The sequence below is a fragment of the Ammospiza nelsoni genome, chromosome 3, assembly GCF_027579445.1.
Source record: "Ammospiza nelsoni isolate bAmmNel1 chromosome 3, bAmmNel1.pri, whole genome shotgun sequence".
NCBI lineage: Eukaryota > Metazoa > Chordata > Aves > Passeriformes > Passerellidae > Ammospiza > Ammospiza nelsoni.
The window spans coordinates 89,452,776-89,470,743 of record NC_080635.1 but is presented as its reverse complement, the minus strand read 5'-3'; the positions used below and the strand labels follow the sequence as shown (position 1 = coordinate 89,470,743).

The window sequence follows — 17,968 nt, the reverse complement described above, 5'->3', positions numbered from 1 at the left end:
TGTTGGAGACAGAAACTGTAATTAGTTTGGAATTTTAAAATCTCTGGGCTACTCTGTCATCCAGTACATTTTGAATTTCCTACACAGTATACTTACCTGGTATCCAAACAGCATCTCTTCCTTTCCTGACTACCACAGGCACAATCACTACATTACAGCTGTCAGAATACCTTTTTTATATAGAGTACACTGGTTAATTTTCTTTTCATGAACTTTGAGGACTTTTCCAGCTACCTTCTAAAGATCTCTGGAAAAAATAGATCTCATTGACAATCAGTTATTGCAGTTGTCCAGAACAAATTCGGATGAAACACTGCCTGACCTGGAAGTTTAAATGTCCCTACTCTTAGTTAACACATAAACATTTGTTCTCTCACCTGTGGCTCCTAACTATTTTTATTGCCTGTTACTGGAATTTCTTTCTCCATTTCTTTCTGAGCAAATTTGAGCAAAATGCTAGAGGGAAGGCTATATCATCAACTCCAGTAAAGCCTTGTGGGATTCCAAAGTGCTCATATTTATTTAACTCACCTACCATATTTTCTTCAAATTTTATTTAGATAAATAACATCTGGTTCATGATACACTTGAAAATAATTTATTTCTCCTTCCTGTCAATTCATTTAATGTATTTTTTTTGTCACCTGATAAATTAAGTAGGAGATTGATGCATGGAATATGTGAATATATTATATGGCATTAGGGAATTTAAACCAGAAAGATAGTGGGATTTTCCTTATATTAGTCACACTGAATATGTTTGTTCCAGAAAACACAGATGGAAAGCTTGTGGATGGTCTATTAATATCTTGGGAAAGTTTTTCAGTAACAAGCTCTTCTTCAGTAATTACTATCCTTATTGCATTGCCAACATCAGCAATTTATTAATTTACCTGACATATACTGTCAGCTCTGCAAAATAGGATAACAATGCTATATTTTATGTTCTTGTTGTACATTTTTGTTCAAGACATTCTCTTCTCCTCTAATTTTTTATAGCTTTTAGATTTATGTTCATAAGCTTTTCCTATATTGCATCTGAAAGTTTCCTTCTTGCAGTGTGCTGATTTCATTTAGTAGTTTCCATGTAATTATTTAAACAAAACAAGTCAAATATGGCCTAGTAATGAAAGTGTAAGAAAGGAAACCAGGAAAAATGAACTTTATTTCTCCTTTTCCTGCAGATGTATTTTTGACCTTTAATTATACTAAATGTATTTTCTCATTTGCCTTCTCTGGTGTGTGTTTGCTGGTCAATGTGGATACATAGCTGTTTTAACTTAAAAAAAATAAAAATAGAAGCTATTCTGTACCTATATTATTTCTGCTTTGTATAAGATAAAACAAATGAGGGACATTTTTGGTGAGCATATGCCACTTCTGTAGCCCAAAGACTGATGTGGATTTCACTAGAAATGATCTAGTATGGTGGTAGAGTGTCTGTGGCCTAAAGAATAAGTTGCTATATTTATTGATGGAAAGTTTTGGTAACCAGTATTTTCTTATCATAAAGCAGGCAAGAAACATGAGTTAATCTGTGGTTAATTTGTATTAATCTTTGGTTAGTAATAAAGCACAGGTGAAATACCAGAAAACTGATGAAATTCTGAAAACAATGGCTACAGAGAATTACTTCTTGCTCTAGGTATTCTGAATTTTCTCTTCTATTGTGGAAACAAAGACACCCTTTAAGATTTAGTTTAGTTTTAAACAGATAAAGTTTAATTTCTTTTTGCAAAGCTGCATTGTTACTTGTATGAGAAATTATATCTGGTTTTGATTACACGTGATTTTTGGAAGAAGTCTGAGATAATGTCGTGGGAGTGAATTGTTCCTAACATTTATTACTAAATAGAAGGTAATTTTTTAATTTATATGAAAGCAAAGATTAAATAACAGTAATAACAGTGAATTTTGAAAATATTATCAGTTGGAATAATTGATAAAATTTCATCTCTGACAAGTTAGATTTCTAGGCCTTAATTGTTTGTATCATTATGCCTTTATTTTATGCTGCTCTTATTGCAGATTATATTTAACAATATTTAAGCAAGTCCAAGTATAACAATAATAATATATTGATTTTATTGATGGATGCAGTTCTAGACTAAAAGTGAAGTGAGATGAAGTAGTGAAATAAAGAATTGTTAACACCAGATGTGGAAAATGTGATTAATGGGAATTCCTTCCTGGAAAGTATGATTTCAAAGAAGGATTTCTTTTCTAAAGTATACTTGAGACTAGCTTTAAACAGAAATTAAGGAAGTCAGCCCTTTGATGATTTAATACTTTTTAGCTCTTATTTTAGGTAGGGAGCATGCCTTTATGAACGTGATTCCATTTGTGGAGTGCAAGAGGTTGTTTTGGCTTTGTACATGTGCTGAAGTGTCATGATCTGAAATGGCAGAAGCTATTGGGTTCTTGAATGAGTAGTTCAACTCTGAAGATTTTGCAGAAGATACAAAGGTGTGGCCCCAAAAGTTAATTGCTCCTGATAAATCTCCACAAAATTTGCACAATGGGTCAAGTTATGACAACCTTAGAGGGGGACACAGTCCCTTCAAGGTTGTCATAACTTGACCCATTGTGAGAGAGAAAGGAGAAAGAGAATTATGAAATGCCACAAATACTTCTCTTGATTTTGGAAACCATAAACAGAGCACAAGAAACTTTTGTGTCACTTTCAGTTATGACTAAGGATGCATTACAGACTAGGTCTTGAGTTGAAGAATTTTTCTCTCATGAGTATTCCATGGCAGCCTGTTCATTTCTCCTGCATGATTTTTTTTCTATTGCACAGTAGCCCTTCATTAGAAGGTGTGCTGTGGTCATTCAGACCATAGAAGGTCTAAATAGTCCACTGTGCTGTATCAAAACTGTAGCCTGTATAGTAATAAGATAAAAGACATTGCATTTACTGTTTAATTCACTAAAGAAATAGAATAATGATACTACTAACACAATACCAAGATCATTATTCCTCTGTTTTAGTACAGAAACATCTCTCTTTTTTTCATAAATAAATAGGGTTTGATGGGACCCGAAGGTTCACTTGGTCTACCTGGAGCTCCTGGGCCTAAGGTAAGTGTTTGACTTAATTTGCTTGTGTCCTTGATAAATGACTGCTTTGTATGCAGATTTGATCTGGGCAGTGCCAAGATTTTGCAGCTTATTTTTTGTGTATTGAATATTGGTGAGCAGCTGTATGATTTTCCCTGTGTTACCTTTTATGATAGTTCAGGCTCAAGAGAGGTTAATATAACTCAGTAAATGGTGCCTGTTATCCCTTGAGGTTTTTAGCAGTTGTGGAAATTGTCAGACTTTATTTCAGCTTTACAGTCCTGGAAAATATTCTGCAATGCTGGAAACCAGATAATTCTCTATATACATCTGAACTTTCCCATGTTACATTTATTTATATTTTAATTGTGTTCAATAATGTGACGTGCTGTTTCTTCCACCCAAGGAGCCAAACTTATTTCAGATGTAACTTTATTGATTGCACTGCAGCTACAGCAAGAGCTAATTTTACCAATGTTCTCAAAAGCTAAAATAAATACCACAAATTCAGATTGGTTAGTGTAACTTCTTTATTTAATCCAAAATGAGGATTAAATTGTAAGTAAGTATTGAATTGTATGTCCTAGAGAATATTTAGGAATACAGAATCCATTTCCCTAACTTAGCATTTACATTTAGATCCCTTTCCCCCATACATTAATCTACATTCAAAAGTGCATATGCATTTACTTATGATTGTATACTGACAGTATCATTTTTTAAAGTATTAATGTTTTCTATGGTCAATAAGCTTGAATATCCTTGATACAACTAAAAATTAATTAGTTGCATTTTTTTCTGTGAAAAATGCTTTTATTCTGTATATTTATCTCACTTAGAATATAAGCTGTTTCTTAGAGAATTGCTCTTAATAAGCTCATTTTTACAGAAGTTCATAATGATGTAGTCAGTAATTCTTAGATTAATGCAAATCCTCTTGCTGAATATATGTCTAATTCCATAGGCTGTGATAAAAGCCAGAACATAAATAAGTATTTTGACTTAGACAATTAAATAAGATGATGGAAATTTGAAGTCCGTACACACAACCTTGGTGTGACTGTGTGAGGCAAATGAGGCAGGTGGAGATGGGACAGGTGTGCAGAAGCTGGCAGATCAGATTTTATCATCAGTATCTCATCTTTCCTGAGAGAAAGTTAAACCTTCAGGCTTCTTGTAATGGAGAAGACCTTCATCCTTTCAGTCACTACCTGGGCCCATTTTAAGAGTCAGTTTCTCAGCAGTGTCTGTTTATGTTTGCTAGACATACCACATGTGACAAAACATAATGATGTATCCCCCACACTGTTATCTAGGGTGATAAAGGCGAACCGGGAATCCAGGGGAAACCAGGATCATCAGGAGCCAAGGTAAATATGATTCTGGCAGTGTTCTAGTTAAAGAAGGGATTAATTTACTTCTTCTTGATGTACTAATTTTCCCTTATTTCCCCATGTTAATTAAAAGACAGTTGGTTTCACAGTAAGATATTAGTTAACATCTAATTGCATCAGAATCCCTTTGATGACTTACTCTTACTAATTTTATACTAGATTTTAAGCTGTGAAAATCAGATACTCATTAAGTTCAAACCTGCAAGTGTTGTTACTTGAGGTAGTTTTTTTTTTGTGTAATTTTGAAACATCAACTGTATTAAAAGAGAATAAAAATAGATACTGAATGTGGCTTCTCTATATTCACCATCCCTTCAAAACTCCTTCAGACATTTGAATCATCTTCAGCTGTAAAATTTCAAAATATCATAGCCAAAGTGTATCATGTGGCCTTGAGAAACATGCAGTGTGTATTTTTACACACAGCACATCACTGACACAAAGCTATTGTATTACTCAGGGAGATCTAGGAGTACCAGGGGCTCCAGGTGAACCAGGATACCCAGGCATTCCTGGTACCCAGGGATTAAAGGTAAGTATTTTTTCCCAGTTTTACATTAATTGCATCTTTTTTGGAAGTACTTTTCTTATAAGCGATCATTATTTTAGAAAATCCTTTCTCTAAATATATCATTATTATTAGATAACAGTTGGACACATTTAAAACAATAATATGTCCATCCTGAAAACTTTCTTCTGAAGGATAAAGCCCTTGATGTGAAGGCATTTGTGGTCAGTTGACAGTGGATGAATGCCAGGTGCCCACCAAGCTGCTCCATCACTCCCCTCTTAAGCAGGACAGGGAAAAAAATCAAGAAAATAAGATAGGAGAAAGCTCATGGGTCAATATAAAGGCAGTTTAATAAAGCAAAAGGAAAGGCCATGTGTGGAAGCAAAGTAAAACAGAATATTTATTCTCTGCTTCCTGTCAGTATGTGCTGTCCCACACATTCCTGGCAAGCAGGACTTCAGTACACTTCAGTTTGGAAGACGAATGTCACAATAATGAAACTTCCTTTCCTTTCCTTTAGCTTTTATTGCTGAGCAGACATCTTATGGTATGGAATATCCCTTTCAGTTTAGGGAATAAGAATATCCCTTAGTTTCATCTGCCCTGGCTATGTCATAGAACCACAGAATGGTTGTGTCTTAATCTAGTTCCAACCCCTATGTCGTGGGCAGGGACACTTCCTTCCACTAGATGAGGTGGCTCAAAGCCCCATCCACCCTGGCCTTGAACACCTGTAGGGAGGAGGTATCCACACCTTCTCTGAGCAGCCTATCTCAGTGCCTCACCACCTTCAAAATAAAGAATTTTATCCTAATAAACCTAGTTCCAGTTTGAAGCCATTCCCTCTTGTCCTATCATTACAGCCCCTTGTGGAAAGTACCTCTCCAGCTCTCTCCTAAGCCCCTTTTAGGTGCTTGAAGGCTGCTCTAAGGTCTCTCCAGAGCCTTCGCTTCTCTGGGCTGAGCAAACCCAGCTCTCTCAGTCTGTCTTCGTGAGACAGGTGCTTCAGTTGTCTAATCATCTTCATGGCCCTCTGCTGGACTTGGTCCACCAGATCCATGTCCTTCTTATGGTGGGGGCCCTGGAGCTGGACACAGGTGGAGTCTCAGGAGAGTGGAGTGGAGGGGAAGAATTGCATCCCTTGCCCTGCTGGCCACACTGCTTTTGTTGCAGCCCAGGATGCAGTTGGCTTTCTGGGCTGGAAGTGCACATTGCCAGGTCATGTTAAGTTTCTCATCTATCAACTTGAACAAGTCCTCTGCAGGGCTGCTCTCAATCCCTTCTCCACCTAGCCTGAATTTGTGTCTCCAACTGAGATCTTGCCTGGCCCTAGCTTGCAGGAAAAGGCAGGGATTTGGAGAGAGAGCCTTGATGTTGCAGGGAGCTCTGCTCAGCAGTACCCAAAGCATTGGTGTGTTATCAACACCTTTCTAGCCACCATTGCAAAGCACAGCACCATGAGGGATGCTATGGACAAAATGAACTCCTTCTCAGCCAGACCCATTAGGGCATTAGAGAAATAGAATTAAATCAGGCATTGGACTTCCATAAGGAGAGAACGGTTGAAGGGTAAAGAGACAGTAAGATAGAAGGGTGGTTTATGATTCAAGTTTTGTGAAAACCCCATGCAGAAGTATTCCAAGAGAGTTCATCTTCTGCTCCAGAAGGCACATGTTTCTTGTATGTTCAGTGTCAGATATGCCAGCCTCATATACATGTTTTACATGTACTGGAGTACTTCTCATGTCAGTAGACACATATATGGACATGCCTTACATTGACTAGAGAATGGATTCATAATAATGTCATGTCATAATAATAGTTTAATTAGTTTCATTATCACTATATATTCAATTCAATATATCAGGGTTATGTAAGGCACATGTACTAAGACAATATTTTATGAAAGATGATTTTGTTAAAATTTATGGAACTTCTTTTTAAACTGAAAAGAAATTTATGGAACTTCTTTTTAAACTTCTTTTTAAAATTTTAAACTGAAGAAGCCTTTGAAAAGGTCATTTATTTTATATGAAGATGCAAGTTAGCTGGAGTTATAAGTCCAATGACATGATGGAATTATTAAGGAAGAAAAACACAGTTTGGGCATCTGGCAGTAAAAGTGAAAACTTTCAGCTATAGATGATTTCAAAACTTGAAACAACAGAATATTTTACTGTCAAGTACAATGCAACAAAATACTACAGGTGGCATAAATGTCTTTTATGTTCTGGGATTTTCAATCGGGTAAATATTTGCCATGGCAAAAGTCTCCTCTTCACTACTGTTCACATTTAACTAAATATTCTTTTATTTTTCACTATCCTCCCTTCCCCCCCCCCAAAAAAAACCCCTAAAAAACCACCAAACCAACCAAACAGACAAAATTTTGGCTCTTACAAGAAAGCTGACAAAATAGACCCCAGATTCTCCATTCTAATTATTTTTTATTAAATGCAGTTTTGCACACCCCCCAACAGATCTGTCTTTTGTTCCATGAGCTGCTATGTTCATGGTTCAGCATTTTGATTTATGTCTATTTAGACATAAGATGTCAGAGTTAGAGTAAGAGCCATCTCCCATAACTTTGTTTCCTTTTCAATTAATGAAGAGAGATGGCCACATTTTCAGTGTATATATTTTATACCTCTGTTGTTAATTAGAGTGAATAGTTTTCATACACTGCCTGTTTCTCTCCAGTGTCAATTAGGTCGTCTTCAGACAAGTTGATAAAACTCCATACCTGACTTCTAAGCACCATTTACACCATCTGATTGCCAATCCCCTCATTATTATTAACTTTAAACATTTTGAGGCAAAAAAGTGAGTCAAAATGGAGCTTAGTCCTTAAATATTTTGATTGAATTTAAATATAGAGATGTTGGTGGTGAAAAAATACTTTCTTGTTTTGCGTAACTTATGCATGCAGTGGTGCATTCAGCTAAAATTTAACCCATAAGAAACATTGCCTCTTTTCCTACATCCTCTCCACTCCATACACTGAGTTGATAAAATCCTGCTAGACTTGCCACCTCATTATGTTGTATCTTTTAACTTTTTGCTTGGTATGTGAGCATCCACTTTCTTTTTGATGTTGTTTTAATGACAAAGTCTTTTCTTAGTATAGCTTTCTGGACTTTTTTGTGTACATGAGGATAAAGTGATTTGCTTTCTTTCAGTATAAGAAAGAGATAGCTGTTTCTTTTGTAATTACTGTGTTGAATTAAAGCACAGACTACATGTTTTAGAGGTGACTCATGTTTAAATGGAGACCTTTCTTCTAATTTTTACAGGGGGAGAAAGGAAACCAAGGTGACACTGGTGTCCAGGTATATCAACTTTGTTTCTAACGAAATCATCTGGCATTGCTATTTATACAAGTCTTAGGTATTAATTTAGGCAGGGCTTTTATTAAGATTAAACTCCACAGAAGGTTAACTTGAATAGCAGCAGTAACTCTCCCTCAAGGAAATCTTCTGCATTTCTGGGGGCCTGAGCAGGCTGTTGGCATTTGGTGCAGAGCTGTGTGCTCCCAGCAATGGTGCAGGCACAGGGTGCAGGTTGTGCTGCTGCCCCAGAGGAGGAATATCCCTGTCACAGAATGCATTCTGTCCCTGCCTGCAGAACAGAACACAGAAACGCAGTCAAAGTAACTCCACCTGGCCTCTGCCTACCTACTTTACTATTAGCATGTGGGATTTACCTCCTTGCTATCTAAAATCGTGGAAATACCTACAAGAAAAAGAAAATAATTCTATCATTGCTTGGATCCTGGCTTGGTTCCTCTGTGTTCAGGGTAGAAATTTTGTTCTTCATGGTTTCTGCTCTGATCTCTTTGAAGAGTAACTTTTCAGGTTGATTTGTCCTGGTTTAGAATAGGTTTTAGTATTTAGCTCCTTGTGTTATTTTTTTGATAATTTAATAACATGTGCCAGATAAATCTATATTTTATAAAATGTGCTTCTTTTCTAAAGGGACTGAAAGGAGAAAAAGGAAGACAAGGAAATCCAGGCTTACAGGTACTGATAAAACAGTGATCCTACTTCAAGAGAGCCATAGTGATCCTAGCTTGAGGCCATGATTCATATTTGTTTCTTAACACTTCTTCCATCAACACATATAGGCCTTTGCATGAGATGAAATATATTTATGTGTAACATGATAACATAGTTATAGTTGCCTCTTAAACACTCATAGTATTTTTAAAATAACAACTATAACATGCAGAGAAGATGGAGCAACACTTCTCTCAGCTGTGCATGCTTAAGGGAAGAGAGGAAATGCACATGAATTGGAACACAGGAACTTGATATCCAGGAAAAACATTTTGCTTTGAGGGTGGTCAAACACTGGAGCAGGTTGTTCATAGATATTGTGGCAAAACCTGTCTGAACAACCTGTTGAATTGATCAAGCTGCATCTGCTCTGCAAAGGAAGTTGAATCCAAGGAGGTCACTTCCAACCTACATGTTTCTGTGTTCTGTGATACTTTGAGAAACAGACCATAAGTGCATTTCTTTTATTATTGTAGTAAAGCCTTAATTATAGAATATTTTTATAAAATAGTTACAAGTAATATAAAATGCAGATCACAGCAAATAGTGGCTTTTGTGTAAAGGTTATAAGAGTGATAGTTGAGATGTTAAGATTTTCATGCACTATGCTACACTTTCATGCAGCCATTACCTCCTAGACTATACTGGGAGTCATTATTGACATCTTCTATGCTCATAAATTACAGATGTTTCCTGTTTCAGCTGTAAATCATTGAGATCCAGTTGTTTCTCTTTAACTCTAGGCCAGTGTATTCTGATTGTGTCATAGTTGGCGATCTTGTTATTCTGCAGAAAATAGCTGTTAGTATTTATAAATACTTGTTAGCTGCATAATCTATGTCATGTCTGAACAGAGAAGTATTTTTCGGAGGTACATATCTAAAACTAGACTTGGAAGGAAGCCACGGTTGCTTTTTTCAGAATTACAACATTGATACAGCTGCCTGTCTAGCCAGATGGACGCACTTCCTGGAGATTCTGGGCAGGGAATCTAGACTGCATGTTAGTTAACACTCTCAGAGATATGTAGGTTGAAAATAGTTCATTGTTAAACCTGACCACATTTTTTAATAAAGAAATAGTTTAAACTAAAAGATAGGTCATTGACTTAACCAAATATAATTTCCTAGATCAACATTTTACAATTTAAACTTTCTCGTTTTTTGGGTTTTTTTGCAAATAATGGGCAAATTTTTAATATCTTTATTATTTTAGTCATAAGGGAAAACAAAGTGATAGTGAAAGAAAACTTATTTTTTTCCAGATAGAATGATGCAACTGAATTGCTGTTTGCTTGCTTTCTTTTTTTTGGAGAAAGCTGAAAAAATAATACAGACTAAGTCTACAATTGTTTCCCATGCTTATCTAGCTTGGTCAGGAACAGAAAAAATCAGTCATTTAGTAGACAGCAAAAGATCTTTCCAAGAATTCTCAAGACTCCAAGACACCCTACAGATTTCCTTGTCCATAAGAGTGAATCAGAAAAGTGAACTGCCTACTTGCTGTGGGACGTCATGGTCAGTAACACCATTGAATCACTTGGCAGCAATGACACCAAAATAATTTGATAGCATGCAAAATCTGCCTTACCATAGAGTCTGTATTTCTAAGGCTCTGAAATTAATTTCTGCCTAGTAAGATGGTATTAAACAGTTTGAATCAGGAGTTTACTTCTGCTAGGACACATGCTATTTCTTTTGTAAAGCGAATAAGATTTTTTCTCTTAAATCTATATTATGTTTATATGTTTATAATAGGTGTGATATATTCCCAACTTATGCTCTAGGTACATGATATTAAAGGTAATACCGAACTGTTCATTCACCCTGATATAATTTTTTTATCATTGTATATAGCTTTGTTTTTTGTACTGTAGCAATCAGAGAATCTTTAAAAATTACCATTTGTGATTGATTACTGAAAACAAAGGACAAAAACTATTAATTTTTTATTCCAAGTAATTTGGCTCAACATATATTTTAAATTTCTTTTTCATCTTATTTTTAAAGGGAGTAGAAGGATTGAGTGGAGAGCGAGGAGAGGTACGTATTTTTGCAATGATAAATATAGCATTACAAAATGACTCCATTTGTTTCTGCAAATTAGGTGATCTGTAAAATGTGTGTTTAGTCATCTGTACTCACATGTCTATAAGCAACAGGGGAGAAATTAAAAAATATCAAAGAAGTATTAGTTATAAAGAGACAGAATGAGATATACATTTCATTAAAAGTTATTAAATCCAAACATATACTTTAAGAGAATTGAAAAGCCAAGAAACCAACCAACAAAAAAAAGAAGGGATTGGTTGAATACAGGAAATAACCAAAGAAAATAACTAAAGACAAAGAATCATTGTGTTGCATGTTGTTTAAAAATTGGTATTTAAAGTAATAATTTTGTTGGCTATTATTTATTTATTTCAATATTTTGTAAAATCAGAGTATACACTTTCCCATTAATCAAATTCTTCTTCAGATTTATTTAGATATTGTTTGTTCAACCTTTTTCCTTAAAGCATTGTTGCATATCAATAGCTGGATACATTAGCTGGAAGTTTCATTCTGATAATTAAATTATTTTATCCATTTTAACGTATAAGTTGTTTCATATGCTTCTGTTAGGAATTCTTCAGTTGCAGTTTAGCTTATAGGTGTTTTACTAAATTATTGTCAAAAGTGGTAAAAGATTCTTTGTATGCTATTGAATTATTCTCCTTAAGTATAAAATATTTCTACTGGAAATTAATTTAAATAATATCATAATATGTATTAAGCTGTAATGATGTCATTGTGTTTACTTATCAAACCTACAAAACTAGTTTATTTTCCATTTCTCTAAAATATGTTTTTTGTTAGACTCTGATTTCTAATAAGTTTCTTCAGCCTGTAAGTCTCAGCACTCGCTGAGCTGTTTTCCTTTCTTTGCTTTTCTTTGCCAAAAGCAAGGGTCAGCAAACAAGGCCTCACATGGATGTGGCTGAGCATTAAAACACCAAGATATACTGAGGAAAATTTTCCCTCTACAGTTTCAGTTGTTTCTTGGCAAGTTCTTCAGGCAATTCTGCTGATGCTTCCAACATTTTCTCCTGGTGTTTTTATGCTGGCTTCTTGCCTCTAATGTTGTTCTACAGTAGATGCTATTTCCCCAGTGTTCTCTGGTTCTTAATGCCTTCTAGCCCCTCTGATATTTAGTTCAGATAGCTCAGCTTGCAAGTCTTTTATGCAAATATAGTCCACAGGGGTAAGAGGAATTAAAATTTAAATAGAACCAAAACAAAACCTCTTCTAGCTATAAACCCAAGATGATTTCAGACTTCAGCACATACTTTTTCTAGTATAGCCATAGGTAGCTACATAAGCACCATGTGCTTATCTCTGATCCTTGCTGACTGTTTAAATGAAAAAATCACCTCTGCAATTATATATTAGAAATGAGCAAGTACAAATCTACATGAGGTAGCTAAGAGGATCCCTTCTCTGTGACTACAACATTCAAGATGACAATATCAAGAAAATAAATTACAACTACAGCTTTGGAAGAAGTTGTATCCGAATTAATGAATGACTTTTGAAGGTATGGGCTGCTGTTCAGGTCATGCCCCTGAACTGGCCACCCTTCCAGCAGTACTCTTAGGCACTTGACTGGCATCTCTCACACTTTGTCTCGTCTCTCTGTTTTGTTAAGAGCATGAAGTACCTGTCTGATTTTACAGCCTAGCTCATAAAACTGGGTAATCTGGCACTGAATTTAAAGCTCGTTACCCTGTAGTAATTCATGTAGAGAATCCTGGGCATTGTTACTAATATAGAGCAAGACAGGAAGTTTTGAACTTTTCTGATGTGAAGAATCTTGATAAGTAATATAGGAGATTTTACAAAGTAATATAAATACCATAATTTAAAATTCAGTGGAAGTCTATTGAGACCATATGCATGAGCATATTAAAATTCTATTATTTGCTTCAATAAGTTTGTGATATATAATAGTCCTGTTCTCACAGTTCCATCTAAAATAGTTGGAAGTGAAGAAAGAAAATTTTTCAGCAACTGATAATGTTAAGCAAACAAGGGAGGAAAAAACTCAGGGAGCAAGTGTAGTATACTGACTTTAATCTTGGGCACATACTGGTGTATTGTTGGCTCCATAACAGGGAAAGTGCTCCACATGAACTATTGCAGTAGGTAATTCCATAAATGGAACCATTGCTTTGGTGAAGATATATCAAAATATTTTTCAGCATTTTTTTCACCTTTTCCAGTGAAGCAAAAAAGACTACAGTTACTATAAATCAGATGGAAAAAAAGAAGAAAAAAAATCCCTAACTGAAATAAAGTTATTTTTTCCTTTGTCTTATACACTGAAGATACAAGGTAAAAGGCTTTAATTTTCCAGGAACTTCAGTGGTGCCAGAATTTCACATCCAGTTTTTCTGGCCTTCTAAGGATTTTAACATACTATAAAAAAATCTTCTGATTCTGTGGAAAAAGTGAATAAAACCCTTCCTTCCATGTGTTAATAATGAATAGTAAAATGGATCTTGAAAGTTAAGTCAAGGCAATTTATTTCTAATTGTCTTTGGTAATTTTATCTGAAACAGCTGCTAAGGAATCTGAAAACTTCAATGCATTTAGCAAAATAGATCTCATCAATATCAAGTTAATTTTCATTGGCATCACATTAATTTTATGAAGATCTTTAATAAAGAGTTCTTAGAAGATGTTTGTTTGGTGCTACCTATCTTCCAAATGATCTGTGAACATATAATTGGCTTTTCATTGGTTTTTCAATCCAGAAAGGTGAGAAAGGAGATCCAGGCATTCGAGGCATCAGTGGACAAAAAGGAGAATCTGGTGTCCAGGGTTTGATTGGACCTCCTGGCCTCAGAGGTCAGCCAGGAGATAGAGGACCCCCAGGACCACCTGGATCAGATGGAAAACCTGTATGTATAGGACATCAGACTTTTCATTTTGGGTACCTTAAAAACCGGAAAGAATTGCATGCTCTGTTCTCTGTTCAATTCAGGCACGGGAATTTTCAGAAGAGTTTGTTCGACAGGTGTGTTCAGATGTACTGAGAAGTAAGTTAGAAAGCTTCTTTACTGTTGTTTCCTTGTTTGAAGTGCTAAAGAAGTTTCCTGATAATTACAGAAATGCTTTTTTGAAAGCAAGTTCCATATTGCCAATTTATTAGTTGTTTTCCTATATGTGTAGAACTATATTTCCACATCACAGGCTCCATACTTTACCATCTTATTTCCTAAAAGTATTATATTCTCTTAAGAGAGGGAACTGATTTTGTATTAGTGGTTGGGGGCAATACTTCTATTGTTGCAACACGTTAAGCAATTTTTTGTTTGAATTCTCCTAGCCCAGTTGCCTGCCATTCTCCAGAGTGGAAGACTACAAAACTGTAACCATTGTCAGTCCCAAAGTGCTCCCCCAGGACTTCCAGGCCCACCAGGTCCCAGAGGCCCTGAAGGCCCCAGAGGGTTTCCTGGCTTGCCAGGGAATGACGGCGTTCCAGGGCTGATGGGCATGCCGGGTCGCCCTGGGGCTCGTGGGACAAGAGGTACAGTGTCTGTGTGGCACGGTGCTAAAGGCCTTTATATCTTGGGTTTCTGCTTCTAGTTTTGGATAGGATTAATGCAGGGTGGAGTAAGAGAATAGCTGGGATTGCTTGGCTGAAAGGAATTGTGACTATGGAGCAGTGTGTGGATGTTTCACCACCTTCAGGGAACGCGTGACAGGAGAGAGAATACAAGAACAAAGCCGGATAGATATTGTTCAGTTCTACTGTGGTGTACTATAAACTCTGTTCTGATCTTTTTAGAGAGTTCTTAGTCTCATGTAAATGTTTCTACCTGCATTTTGATTATTTTTTTAGCTCAAATAGGCATATACATGGATTTCAAGGTATTTCCATGTCTTCTGATTTCTTTTCTTCCAAACTTGTTCATTTCTGCTTTTTTAAGAAACAGTATTCAGTGGCTACTTACTAGCTGTGCTGGTTTTTGACATCCAACAACTTTTGTATTTATATTCCTTTGATTTTCTGACTTTTTGTCCTTTTGCTCTCTTTATCTCAAAAGAATTTTTGCTCCTTTCTTTATAAGCATTCATTGTTTCTTTTTAGGCTAAGGTTTATGCTTTCAGATAACTCAGCTGTCCAAGCATTCCAATTGATTCCTGTGATATATTTGCAGATTTTATATTAAGTATGCATATATAGTCTGGAACTAGAGCAAGGGACTGGATGGAGTCCATAATTTGGTAACTGGTAGCATCAAAATAATCAGGAAAACTGTATGAAATAACAGCTAGCTAATAATGTGCCAATGGTAAACAGACAAATGGTTGATAAATATTTACTTTTTTTGTGACTTACTAGCTGTGACCTGGCACACCAAATTAATTTTGTATGTAATGCTGATTTGCCTGTAGTACTTTTGTAATGTAATCACCAACAGGAGAATATGCAGTTTTCCTCTGGAGCTGACACTAGCAGTTCTGGTCATTCCATAAATGTTGGAAAAACAGATAATGTATCTATGAAGAAGCTGAATTTACTGGGTTTTACTATTGTAAGAAAGCTCATATATTGACTTTCACAATACTTCTCTGGTGGAGATTTAATTCTGCTGTGTGTGTTGTGGAACATTTTCTATATATTCTGTATTCCACAGGGATTATGATGAAAAACTTTCACCTCCTTTATACAACATATTAAAAACTTTGCTGATAGGAAGGTGATGACAGCAAATTGCTTCATTACTTATCATCTGTTCCCTCAGCTGATAGTGGCTGTCTGCTTAACTGTTGCTGCATCAACTCTAAATTCAGTAGAAATTAGCATAATTTAGAACTCAGTCACACTGTGCAGGTTACAAAAAAAGGGTTGTTTTGTGTCCCATTATTTGATTTTGAAATATTACATATTTAATTCAATAAATATTATCAAGTGCTGATTTCTGACTTCATTGGATGAAAATGATGTGCAAAGATATGCATGTGTTTGGTAATTCACAGGACTGCCAGGGAAGAATGGTGCAAAAGGCAACCAAGGAGTTGGTGTTCCTGGGATCCAAGGCCCCCCAGGACCTCCAGGTGAGGGATGGTTCAGATGTGCAGATTCAGTGCATGCTAATAACTCTTTGAAGTGTGGTTTAGAAAAAATGTTGATGTAATTTGGGAAAACTTGCCTACTTTGTACACATTTTACTTACCAAATATATTTTAGGGTAATGCCTGTCACTTGCATCACTTTCACCTCATAAATTGCCATATAATAATTATTTAATATAAGACAGGTCCTGTAGGAGATTGATATGTGAGACTGCTGTTTCATGATAGATGGATCCTGAAGTCAGCTATATCTGAAAACTGAGCCCTGATATGATCATGTGACTTTTAAGGATTGCTTAATGAGGGAAAATATTTTTCATAACATTAGTATATGCATACAAAATGTAAAGTTGGGCATTTAGAAGATATATTAAGGCCCCATCCAAAGGCAGAGAAACAAATAGAAATAGAGGGACTGATTCTTGCCATGGTGGTACCAGATAATATGATAAAGTAGAATAGTGTACTAAAGCAGATTTTCATATTCTCCCTTAAAAGCTATCTTTATTTAAAGTGTTTTTCATGTGATTTAAAAAAATCTTTATAAGATGTCATGCCGTTTATGTAAACATATAAGCAGTTTGTAACAAGAAGTGTCTTTTGCAGGAAAATGAAGTTTTCTTTATCTGCATACTTTACCAAAGAGCAGGGGTATTGTGGATTCATACTTGTTCTTTTTCATTTTAATAGTAATGCATTTATTTATTTATTGCATGTGTGTTTTTCAGGTCCTGAAGGTCCACCAGGGATGAGTAAGGAAGGCCGTCCTGGAGAGCGTGGGCAGCCTGGTAAAGATGGAGATCGTGGCACTCCAGGAAGGCCAGGACCAGTTGGACCCCCTGGAATTTGTGACCCATCACTGTGTTTTAGTGTAATTGTGGGGAGAGATCCATTTAGAAAAGGACCAAATTATTAATTTGTGATATGATACTTTAGAGGAATAGTTACGGTGCTTATCTTTCATGGTCTTTCAAATCTCAGGAAGGTGACCAGCAATAATCCCATAAGAAAGAACAAAAGTACCTCTGACATTAAAAGCATTATAAATAATGATCTCAAAGGTTATACATTCCTTTAGACAAGAAACTCCAAAACACCTGTAACTTTTGTTTATACCTTGCACTGGTTGAATCTCAAGTGTTTTTAAAGAGATTATCAGTTTTAATAGAAATAAAATTAACTCTAATATTTAGTATTTAGTATTTAAGTGTCCTATCATTCTCCTTTTACCTCTCTTTACCAAAGAAAGTCCTTTGCAAAATTGCTGGAAACACCACTGGGAACAGAATTAGGTCTTAAATGGCATTGGTCAGGTATAAATAACTGAAATTTTTCACATGCAGCCAACATACATAGTATTTGATTTTGAAAGAATGGGGCTGACTTTGACTTTATATGTGCGCAAATTTCATTGTCTTATGTCTATTTCATATGTCATTGCTCCAGATGTGAGTGAAAGCATGTTACCAGATTTTTATGAATTAAGACAGATACTTGGATGCATCACAGGAGAAATGCCACCTGTCTTGCCATGCAGCTCTGCTTCAAACCCAGGTCAAATGCAAAGGTAGAACTACAGGTCCAAGGGCCAAGGTTTTATTGAAGGTGGTACTGTCAACTGTGACATGTCAAAAGTTTCCATGTGGGTGATTCAACTTATACCAAAATAGGAGTAAATATAAAAAATACTAAAATCCTGACATAGCTGGCTTTAGCTATGATTTGACAAAATTAAAGATTTAAAAATGTTTGCACAACCCCAATGTAACAGTTCTGTGTAATGAAGTATCAAGTTATATACTCTTTGCTGATTCTGCTCAAGAA

At 35.7% G+C, this 17,968-nt stretch overlaps 1 protein-coding gene across 2 annotated transcripts in view; it reads left to right on the top strand.

Annotated features, from left to right (window-relative positions):
• The window catches only part of COL21A1 (collagen type XXI alpha 1 chain), a 66,267-nt gene extending 48,816 nt beyond the window's left edge, over positions 1-17,451 (top strand). For both annotated transcript variants that reach the window (XM_059468458.1, XM_059468459.1), the window contains 11 exons: positions 3,028-3,081; positions 4,377-4,430; positions 4,915-4,986; positions 8,259-8,294; positions 8,940-8,984; positions 11,030-11,062; positions 13,816-13,962; positions 14,046-14,100; positions 14,391-14,591; positions 16,049-16,126; positions 16,873-17,451. In XM_059468458.1, the coding sequence (XP_059324441.1) occupies positions 3,028-3,081; positions 4,377-4,430; positions 4,915-4,986; positions 8,259-8,294; positions 8,940-8,984; positions 11,030-11,062; positions 13,816-13,962; positions 14,046-14,100; positions 14,391-14,591; positions 16,049-16,126; positions 16,873-17,060 (963 nt within the window). In that variant the 3' untranslated portion in view covers positions 17,061-17,451. The remainder of the gene's footprint in view (positions 1-3,027; positions 3,082-4,376; positions 4,431-4,914; positions 4,987-8,258; positions 8,295-8,939; positions 8,985-11,029; positions 11,063-13,815; positions 13,963-14,045; positions 14,101-14,390; positions 14,592-16,048; positions 16,127-16,872) is intronic.
• The last annotated feature ends 517 nt before the right edge of the window (positions 17,452-17,968 follow it).